We start from the raw sequence: 11,784 nt of genomic DNA, 5'->3' as shown, positions 1-11,784 counted from the left end.
ATTGCCATTATCTCATAGAATTTAAATTTCATGTCATATAGATCATTTTATGATAGCACTAATTCTTTAGGTTGTCATTATTAAGGTCAAGTGCTCAATGATCTGAGAGAAAAATCACGACTTGAGGAATCCTTAGAGATCAAGAAACAATGGAACTCTTTTGAAGGATTGTTTGTTTAAATTACTTATCAATCAAATCCTTTCATATTAATGTTTCATTGGTGTGTTATTTAGGCTATTATTTATTTACAAGTCACATATTGCAACACACATGAAACACTTTAAAAATAGAAACTTATTATGGGTCAAGAAGTGCCCCCTTTGGTTGTTAATTTGGGTCCTAAAAAATCACCTCCTACTCTAAACAAAGACAAAGTTGTCAATTTCCTCCACTAAAAATAAAATGGGGATTGTTGAAAAATGGAAATCTATGAAAAAAAAAGTTGAAAGAATCTATGTGGTGTCCCACGCCCTCTTTGACAATCAATATGTCTAATGGGGAGACTACAAACGATGATTCAACTATATCATTGGGAGAAAGATGATCCATGAGATAAACCTTCAACAATGGGTAAGATTGCCTTGTCCCTTAAGATCCCTAGCCCTACAAATGATAAGGATGAATATTTTTTATGACTCCTCTTGAGAGTGTTGAGTACAGAAACTGCACGACATTATCCCTAAAAACTACCTCTCACATTGCCCCCATAAATCCTACTTTAGTCAAGACATATAATTCTTGAATATCTTAAAAGTTATGGTGGAGGAGGACAAACCATCAAATCAAAAGCCATAAAATGAACAATTGACTATTAAAGATGATAACTAGCAAATTTTATCTATTGAGATTGAGGACCTTCAAATATATATGGGTGATATTGAAAATTCCCAAGATTGTATGGGTTGTGTCAATCATAGGGATATAATTGTCTCTCTTGAAAATTCTATGGCTGAAATTGTTAAAATTACAAATGTCGTAATGCAAAAAACTATCACAGGAGTGGTGATAGTGGGGTGAAGAGAGCAAAAAAAGAAGAAAAGAAACAACAAATTGGCTACTAACAGTAATGGAAAAGTTACTACCCTTTCTCTAGAAGGGTATGCTACTTTGGAATATTTGGTGGATGACAGGGAATCACTCTATTAGAGTCTTATATGCTTGACTTTTTATTTATTGAGCTCGTAGTAGGAGTAAGGAGTTTATATGCTAGAAACAACAAAACAAAGATATGGAAGCTTCCACAATTTTTCTCCTAAACTAAAGATAAAAATAAAATCTAAACATGTGGTGATGGGTCTAAACCCAAATAAGGTGTTGGGGTAGTAGTATGATTCATAGATCAATTAATGAAAATAATAATTTTGTGACCTATAGACTATACAATTTATGTGCACAATCAACTTTAATGAATTTAAAGCTTTGATATTAGGGCTATAATTAGGATCAAGAGGAAGGTTTAAATATTATAACATTTGGTGAACTAAAGCTAATTGTAAAGTTAATTTACACTATACTCATGCAACATGACAAAAAAACTTGGCCAGTTATCTTCTACATAGAACCTAATTTAAGTTGTTGATGCCTTCAATTTTTAATTTATACTAAGAAGAAAGAGACCTAAAATTTATATACTTTATGTAGTAGTACGTATCTTTGAACAAATTGACAACATGATATTAAATAAATTCATAATTGAACTTACTCAAGTCCCATTAGTCATAAATAATGTAAAAATGTTCAAGAATTTAATGACCACACATGCATCAAAGACTTCTTCATCAATCCTAATATATTTAAAAAATAAATCGTTAAAAATATATATACTAATGAATTTCATATAATTTTCCTCACTAAGAAAATACCTACTGATATAATTACAACATATTCAAAATATATATTTAAATAAAATAAAATATGTGAAATAGGACAATGGCCACTACCGATAATCAAGTTTAGATGTCACTATTTTTGAAACATTCGTGCCAATGTCATCTTAAGATTCCTTTTAAAACAGAGTTTAATCATTGAAATATTCTACAATTTATATAGAGTTAATTATCACTGTAATAACTTACAAGCTCAACAGAAACACTACTATAATAAAAGAAAACAATATATAATTAATTCCAATTTAAGTTTTAGATTTTGTTCTTTATTCAGGAGCAAGATAAAATTATGATAGGAAATATAGCGGTCACTGCACAGAGTAGGTATTAACAACATCGATTGCAATCGAATGGAATTTGATATTACTTTGAAGCATTCTTGCACACGTCACCCTAATAAATTATTTTGTATGATGGTTAGAATTGTCCTTCTTCTGACTTATCTTCACTATGTCATGGTCTTTTTTTTAGATGTCTTCAAAATATAATTTACTTCGTCATTTTCCTTTTATTTATATATGGAAGTCTCTGTGGGATACTTTAATTTATATGATTTGATCAATTTTGGATGATGCTTTAAAATTAGAAAAAAAAGTAAGAAAGATTTCAAAGCCCTTTGTTATTTTGTTATTAAATATTATAAATTATATTAATTATAAAGATTTAATAATATACTAAAAATATAAGTTGAAATAGTCATATTTCATGCTTTGTATAACATATTGTTTGAAATAAGATATTAAAACAGAAAAACTATAATAAACTATTAAGTAGTAAGAGTTACTGATCTAGTAGGAAGCCAACCGCAAACATTTGGCTTTCATACATTAAGATTATTTTCATTCTGGGTATACTACAAAACTCTAAGAAAAGAAATGGTCAAAAAATGTATTGCAAAGTTGCTACTAACTCATTGACCTATGACAATTCTTTCATAGTACTATGTGGTAGTTGAAGGCTGCTCAAAAACTAGAGGACATCTTTTGGCACCACAACCATGAGCCATGTGTTGAGAAACTTGAAAATCATTCTCATAAGCATTATGATATCTACAACATATTTATCCTTACGGAAGAGATTGGATCTTGTTAGAAGGATAAATTAGTGTAAATTTATAACTAGAGCATTTCAAATGCATTTTTATTGGCTTACAATTCAATTTTCATTAACACATTTGAATAAATGATACATTTCAATGACATGAATAAATTCTAACTATGATAAATTTAAAAACTGAAGTAGAATTCTAATCCTTTCAAATTATAAATAGCATTTCTATTGACCATCATTCCATATCTAAGTAAACTTAAGAAGAATTTTGGCCCAATTCTCATAGAAACTTATTATGTTCCAACAAAAACAATTAGATATGATCAAATTCCATGAAACCTAGGCTTTCAAACAAAGAAGATAGTTTAGTAATACTAAAAAAGGACAATGGGAATATAGCGCACAATTGACAGGTCCAGTTCCTCTGAATATACTGTAGACATACGTAAGAAAACTAAAAAGACTACTCAATATCCAGAAATGATTTAAAACTAAATAGCCAATGAACATTTCAATTTTGAATAAATCTTTCTATCCTTATTGGGCTCTTGTGTTTGTACATGGATAAAACTGAAAAAATTAATTAAACATGAATTGAGGATCAAAACTAATTTTATTATCACTCGGATATTAAAAATAAATTGGCCCACAAAAGGCAGCTCCATCAGATAGGGAACATTCTCCGATGGGGTTTCCTCGGAGGTGGGAGAAGTATTAGCAATGGCTTTTCCCTTATTACATACAGCAAGCACCGTCACAGATGTCATATTCCATTGTCTCGCTTATTTCAAACAAAATGTTGATTGTTTTTAAAATCTTTATTGGATGATAGTCATATCACTAATGAGAAGACATTGGCCGCTTGGACTAGGACCTAGATACCACATCCTTCCTGCAGACGAAAAAAAACAAACAGAGATTAAAATCTTAGTAACGAATTCTTCTGAACATCCTGTGAGAATTAATTGGGAGACTACACATCACATTTTACAAATTCCTAAAGGAAACGGTAAAAGTTAATTACTAAAGGCAATAACATATGTTAGTATCTTACCTCCTAGCATTCTATGCTGGATGGAGTCAATCGATTAATATGTGGGAGATGGAGGTGGGGGAGATTTATAGTAGTATGGTGGTGGTGGTGATGGAGATGGAGGTGGTGGAGATTTATAATAATATGGTGGTGGAGGTGAAGGAGATGGTGGTGGTGGAGATTTGTAGTAGTATGGAGGTGGTGGAGAGGGAGATGGTGGTGGAGGGGACTTGTAGTAGTATGGAGGAGGAGGAGATGGAGATGGTGGTGGCGGGGATTTATAATAGTATGGAGGGGGAGGAGACAGGGAAGGTGGTGGAGGGGACTTATAGTAGTATGGGGGTGGTGGAGAGGGTGATGGTGGTGGGGGAGACTTGTAGTAGTATGGAGGAGGAGGAGATGGAGATGGTGGTGGTGGAGATTTATAGTAGTATGGTGGAGGAGGAGATGGGGAAGGTGGTGGTGGCGATTTATAGTAATATGGGGGTGGTGGAGAGGGAAATGGTGGTGGTGGAGACTTGTAGTAGTAGGGAGGAGGAGGAGAGGGGGATGGAGGAGGAGGTGACTTATAGTAATATGGAGGAGGAGGAGATGGGAATGGTGGTGGTGGAGATTTATAATAATATGGTGGTGGAGGTGAAGGAGATGGTGGAGGTGGAGACTTATAATAGTATAGTGGAGGAGGAGATGGAAATGGAGGTGGAGGGGACTTGTAAAAATATGGAGGAGGAGGTGAGGGAGAGGGAGGTGGAGGGGACTTGTAGTAATAAGGAGGTGGAGATTTGTAGTAATATGAAGGAGGGGGTGAAGGAGATGGTGGAGGGGGAGATTTGTAATAATATAGAGGTGGAGGAGGTGAATATGGTTCGTATTCAGCTGAAACCAACGCTACAATAGAGAGCACAAGCGTAATAAAAATCGCCATCGTATCCAAATGTACGGCCCTTCGAACAACCATTGCTGTTGCTGCTCCAGTGCGTTGCAGTGCAGTGGAATGATTTCATCAGGTTGTGGTGCACTGCTTTTATATGCAGGGACTTATTTAAAAAAATCATATTTTTCCGCATGGGTGACCCAGTCAAGTGGAAGGTGCATGAAATGTCTATCATTTGGAACAATTCTTAATTGATCACGCGTTTACCAATAGACCAGTTCTCTGTTTGTTGGTTTCGGAGGTCACATTATTTATAAAGTCTATGACCTAATCAAGACGATGATGAAATGGGAGAATTGTCGTACCCAGAATTTATTTGAGAATAAACACCGTCGTCTGATTTATTTAAAAAAAAATTAAATGCCGTGTGGAAATTTTATGTCGACTGGTCACGCCTCACATCATATATAGGAAATGGAGCCCATCACAACAAAAATTGACTTAGTAAATTAGCTGTTGCCTTGTTTTCTTTAAGTTGGCATCAAGTCATTTTTATAAAGAACAGACAGTTTAGTGGGACAATTGCCGTAACGAAAGTCTACGGAGTGAATATAAATAAATTACGAATCCAGCAGGACATCATACGGAAGAATTGTTGGAATGACGTGTGCAAGAATGCTTCAAACTCATATCGATTCTATTCGACTTCAATTGATGGTGCTAATTCACCTACTCTCTGCATTAAGTTCTTTTCGGAAATACGAATAAATATATCACTTAAACAGCCATTATAATATGTGATTAATGACATTCATAAATAACTGTATAAGTTGAACATATCAGCTGATTAAATTGGTGCTGTAAAATATCTTGAGATGACATTGGCACGAATGTTTCATAGTTAATGACTTCATTGTCGGTGGTGGCTTTTGGACAATATCAAAGTGAAAGACTTCGAGCTCTCCTCCAAATTTATGAATAGCTGGAAAGATACAGTGTGTAACTGGATGGTGTAATAATTGAAGTCTCTGATGAGTTAATTAGGTAGGTTTATAGTTTTGAGCTATGAAGTGGAAAAAGTTGCTCGTCTAATCTAGAAGAATGTCTATGAGTATATAAAATGTTTCTTGAAGACGGGGAGTGGTTTGAGAGGCACTAGAACGAGTTTAATTGTGAAGACTTACATGTACCATGGGGAGTTGTGAGCTCCAACTTGATCAAGCACTTTCCAATGGAGGTAGGTTTTCTACCCTCCATGGTTATTAGTTTTGTAGACACCTAAAATTGTCATGTCTAATTAAATAAATATTTTTATTTATTTAATTTTTTTAGCCGTATTCTTCTATTAATTAAATAAATCTTTATTTATTTATATAATTCATTTATCCTCTTCTAGCCTTATTTCTCATTTAAATAAATACTTTTATTTATTTAAATTATCCTTTTCTTAAATTAAATAAATATTTTATTTATTTAATTGATCCCACTTCTTCTATTAATTAAATAAATATTTATTTATTTAATTAATTCATTAGCCTTTTCTACCCATGACACATGTCATTCATCTCTTAATTCCTACACTACCTACCCTCTCATTATTTTCTTATTTTTTCTACCGACCCTCTAATCATAGGCGACCATTTATCTTTTACACCTCTCAATCTTATCTCTCCATTTCTTATAGTGTTTTCTATATAAGGAGATACTTCCTTCATTATCAACCCTAATCGATCTTTGAAGCCTTCTAGCATTCGAACTTTCATATGCGATCAAGTCTACTTGAAACCACATTTCCATTCTTTGTTGAGCTCTTGTGTACACATCAAATCTGAGAGCAAATATATCAAACAAGATCAATGGAGATAGGAAGAATGGAGATCCAAACCCTATTGGACATGTAATGGTATAATCTTTTTGATTTCATTTGATTTGCATTGTCTTAGGTAATCTTCATATGTTATGGTGGATCTTTGTTGTTGTTAGACTAGGGTTTCGTGATTGAATCTATTTAGTCTTTCAATATTGTTGTTTCCATTTTTACCATAAACAAGTTTCATATTTTGAACCACCTTAGAGATAATCAACCATTTACTTTCTATATTCTTCTATGTTAACATGTGTTGTGGATGGTGCTTATCCACCTCTACATCAAGGATTTAAGTATGCTTTGCATGATTTATGGCTTGTGCCTACCCCTCTAATTAAAACCCATGCCTACCTAGCATGCATTTTCGTCTCACCAAAACCCTAATCCCCTCTTATTGAGGGAAGAAAAATAACACATTCCCTTTTTGGATGAAGCCCCATCCTCTTCGAAATCTAAAATTGCAAATAAACCATTGTTTGAAACACCTGATAAATAGAAACTTATTATGGGTCAAGAAGTGCCCCCTTTGGTTGTTGATTTGGGTACTAAAAACTCATCGCCAACTCTTAACACATACAAAGTTGTCAATTTACACCACTAAAATTAAAATGGGGAAGATTGAAAAATACAAGCCTATGAAAAAAAATGTCAAAACAAGCTATGTGGTGTCCCACCTCCTCTTTGAATATCAATATCTCTAATGGGGAGACTACAAAGGATGATTCTACTATGTTATTGAGAGAAATATGATCCATGAGGTTACCTAAACCTTCAACAGTGGGTAAGATTTCCTTGACCCTTAAGATCTCTAGTCCTGCAAATGATAAGGATGAAGATTTTTGTGACTCTTGTTTAGAGTGTTGAGTACACAAATTCCATGACCTTATCCCGAAAGACTACCTCTCCCATTCCCCTTATAAATCCCACTTTAGTGAGGCCATATATTTCTTGAATATTTTCAATATTATAGTCAATAAGGAGAAACCATAAAAAGAGAAACCATAAAATGAATAGTTGACCATCAAAGAGGATAACAAGCGAATTTAATCTATTGAGATTGAAGACCTTCAAATCTATATGGGTGATATTGAAAATTCCCAAGATTATATGGGTTGTGTCAATCATAGAGATGCAATTGTCTTTCTTGAAAATTCTATGGCTAAAATTGTTAAAATTACAAATTCCCTAATACAAAAGACTATCATGGGGTTGGTGATAGTGGGGTGAAGATAGAAAGGGAAGAAGAAAAGAAACAACAAATTGACAGCTAAGAGGAAAGGAAAAGTGACTACCCTTTCTATGGAATGGGATGCTACTTTGGACTATTTGGTGGTTGATAGTGAATCATTCTATTAGAGTCCATATTCTTGATGTTTTATTTATTGATCTCTCAATAGCAGTACGGAGTTTACACACTAGAGACAACAAAACAAACATAGGGAAGCTTCCACAATTGTCCTCCTAAACTAAAACTAAAAATAAAATCTAAACATGATGTGGTGATGGGTCTAAACCCAAATAAGGTTTTTCTGATAGTAGTATGATACATAGATCAATTAATGAAATTAATGATTTAGTGACTTATCTAACTAGTTATCTTGTACATAGAACCTAATTTATGTTGTTGATGCCCTCAATTTTTAATGTATAGTAAGAAGAGAGAGCCATATAATTTATGAACTTTATGTAGTTGTTTGTATATTTGAACAAATTGACAACATGATATTTAAAAAAGTCATAATCAAACTTACTCAATTCCCGTTAATCATAGATAATGTAAAAATGTTCAAGAGTTTAATGATCACACATGCATCAAAGACTTCTTCATCAATCCTAGTATATTCAGAAAATAAATCATTTAAAAAAAAATATAGTAGTGACTTTCATATAATTTTCCTCACTAATAAAATGCCTACTAATATAATTATGACATATTCCAAATATATATTTAAATAAAATAAAATATGTGAAATAGGAGATTGGCCACTACCAATAATCAAGTCTAGATGTCACTATTTTTTAAATGTTTGTGCCAATGTCATCTTTAGATTCTTTTGTAGCAGAGTTTAATCGTTGATATATTCTACAATTTATATAGAGTTAATTATCATTGTAATAACTTACAAGCTCAACAGAAACAAAACTGTACAAAGAGAAAATCATGTATATGTAATTGCAATTTAAGTTCTAGAAGTTGTTCTTTATTATGAGTAATATAAAATTATGATAGGAAATATAGCGCTCACTGCATGGACTAGGTATTAAAGCATCAATTGCAGTCAAACCTCAAAGGCAAGGCTATTGCGCCTGTTCCCCATAAATTGGACCCGAAGTCTCATTCTTGTTTCATTTCTATTCCAGATTGTATCATGGAAAGGAATATGGCTAATCTGGCATGTTTCGTGTGAATATTAAACAATTCGCTAATTTGTCGAAGGAGATTGACCTCTTCTCTAAACTGGGTAGATGGGTTCAGAAATTTGACTATGAATATATTCCCTTTGCTTTCTTCCATTGTAAAAAAGTTGGTCATTGGGTCAAGGAATGCCCTTCTAAGCCTATGCCTAAGAGGACCTGAAAGAAGAAAGATGAGACAAATGGGGTGGATTTGGTGGAGTCCCTGTCCATGGTTCCCACTCCATGTATGGATGGAGTGAATACTATCCCATGTGTTAAGGATGAGCTAGATCCAAATATTTTAAACCTAGATCCCTTGAATGAGGGGGGGTGCAGGGGGGAGTTTGAAGCCCGAGGAGACTTCTTATGGGGATGAGTCTGTGATGGAGGTTCATAGGGAAATGGTTCCTTCCATCCACCTTGTTGTTGAAGTTGGGAATTTATCAAATTCAAACATTACCAATGACGTGTAGTACCCCTACTAGTTTGAACTCATTAGACTCATATTTTATTATTAGTTGTTTTTCAGTGTATACATTACCATGATATATTATTCAGATTTTTATTACATTATGCTTTGATTGGAGATGAGATGTATAATTTATTTGCAGTATTTCAGTACTTGTGATTTATGGCATTTTATGGATTATTGCTATGTACTAACATTTTACTTTATCTATGCAATGTGTAATTATATGTTGTGTGTTTACGAGTGTATTGGATGCAAGGGGACGATTTTCCTTCAATCATTTCGGTGAGACAGGGAACGCCGTGATTCTCCTTCATTGGTGTGTATGCCATGTTTTCAATATTATATATATATGCATGTGTGTTTCGGTGATGCAGGATATTGCAGGTACAAGTATCGGGTAGGTATGGGGTATCATCTCCACCTGGCTTCATAGGTCTAAGCGTGCCTTATATTTTCTGATGGAAGTGGAGGAGATAGTAGTTGACCCTATTTTACTCAGTTACACTCATATGAGTGTCGTCAGTTGGTCATCTTGTTAGTTTGTTCGGTCTTCGTATTTTGTCATTTGATCTTTTTATGAGTATTTGCTTGAGTTTTGTTTAATTTGAGTGTTTTAGTGGATTAAATTATTTAAATAATTACGTTTATGGAATTATCTCATAGTTGTATTGTTTATGCATTGAGATTATAAATTTAGTTAATTAAAAGAAATTATTAAATTAAGTTGCAAGCTGCATGATATTAGAAATATATTTTTATTTAAATGAAAAAAATAAATTATATTAATTGTTTTTATTATTTCCTAAAATTTTAATTAAATAAATGAATAAAAGGATTAATAAGAATTAAAATATTGTTTTAAATCTTTATTTAGAAAATTAATTAATGTGCATGAGAAAAGAAAAGAAAGAATAATGATTTTTAATTATTGCATGTTAGTTTATCTTTTGTGATCAATTTAGAAAATTAAAAAAAATTTACTATTATTCTAGATTTAGGTTTTTTGTGAAAAAGCTATTGAACCTAGAATTTTAGTTTAAATAGGGGAATAGGTCTTTATTTTAGGGACACACAGAAATAGGTCAGGAATTTAGGTGAAGAAATTTATTGGAAGCTTCTTGAAAAAGTTAGGGCGCTTCTACAGATTTCTTCCAGGAAAGCTATACCAGGTTGGATGAATTCTTAGTTGTGGGTTTTAGTAGATATTTCTATTTTTCTCTGTTTGATGTGTGTGTATAAAATTATTGTCGAATATAAACCATCTTCTGGTGAATTCAAGTTTTGTTTTAAAATCCATGCCTGATGTGTTTTTCTAGTTTATGGGAAGGATGTAATTTTGAAAACGTTGAGAAAATTAATTCATTCTCTCTGGTTTAATTTGTATTAATAGTCCTTTAAATAAATCTTGTGGTTTCATAGAAATGAATTTAACTATGAATTAAATTTATTTGATTATCTAAATTTTAAAAAAAAATTGTGTTTGAAATAAAACTATGTGAAGGAGTTTTCAATTTATATGAAATTTTAAAATTCTATGGGAATTATGTAAATTGATGCTTTTTAGGAATTTGGAAATTAATATATATATATATATATATATAAAGGTAGGGCATGCTACCTATGGTAGCATCCGCTACAGGCGGTAGTACACAGTACTGCCGACGGTAATAGTGCTACCGGACAGTAGTACTAGCTACCGGCGGTAGCTTAGGCTACTGTGCCAAGGGGTATAAACAAGTTTTAGCGTGGTTTTAATTTTTAAATTAATTTCTAACCATGTGCGTACTATGGTATGACTATTTCGGGTTTCATACCCAGGGGTTGGATAAATAAAATTTATTATGTGTTATATTATATATGTATATAAATAGATATATGTATATTCATATATGTGTTTATATATATATATATATATATTAGATATGTTTTTCTTAGGGTAGTTATTATAATATTTTAAATATTATTTAATTACAGTTTGGAATGTTTCAAAAATAGAGCTTATAATTTCTATAAATATGTTGAAAATACATTAGGAGAATTATTTTTATTTTAAATCTTTTTGGACAAATGACAAGATGGATGTTTTTGTATTAAGTAGTTGTATTTTCTTATTATTGGAAAAATCTTTATTTGTAACTAATTTATGCTTTGGCTATTTTAAGAAAAGATTGCTTGTATTAGGATCTTGTGTAAATGATATTTTC

At 32.4% G+C, this 11,784-nt stretch overlaps 1 protein-coding gene across 1 annotated transcript; it reads right to left on the bottom strand.

The window, feature by feature from the left end:
- Nucleotides 1–3,498: 3,498 nt before the first annotated feature.
- Nucleotides 3,499–4,927, bottom strand: LOC131856158 (extensin-2-like). Its single transcript, XM_059207583.1, has 2 exons — nucleotides 3,992–4,927; nucleotides 3,499–3,829 (listed from the first exon to the last, which is right to left on the bottom strand). The coding sequence occupies exon 1, from the start codon at nucleotides 4,893–4,895 to the stop codon at nucleotides 4,026–4,028; it is 870 nt and encodes a 289-aa protein (XP_059063566.1). The 5' UTR covers nucleotides 4,896–4,927; the 3' UTR covers nucleotides 3,499–3,829; nucleotides 3,992–4,025.
- Between the last annotated feature and the right edge of the window lie 6,857 nt (nucleotides 4,928–11,784).

The sequence above is a fragment of the Cryptomeria japonica genome, chromosome 1 (assembly GCF_030272615.1).
Source record: "Cryptomeria japonica chromosome 1, Sugi_1.0, whole genome shotgun sequence".
In the NCBI taxonomy this organism is placed as follows: Eukaryota; Viridiplantae; Streptophyta; class Pinopsida; order Cupressales; family Cupressaceae; genus Cryptomeria; species Cryptomeria japonica.
This window is presented reverse-complemented; position numbering and strand designations above follow the sequence as displayed.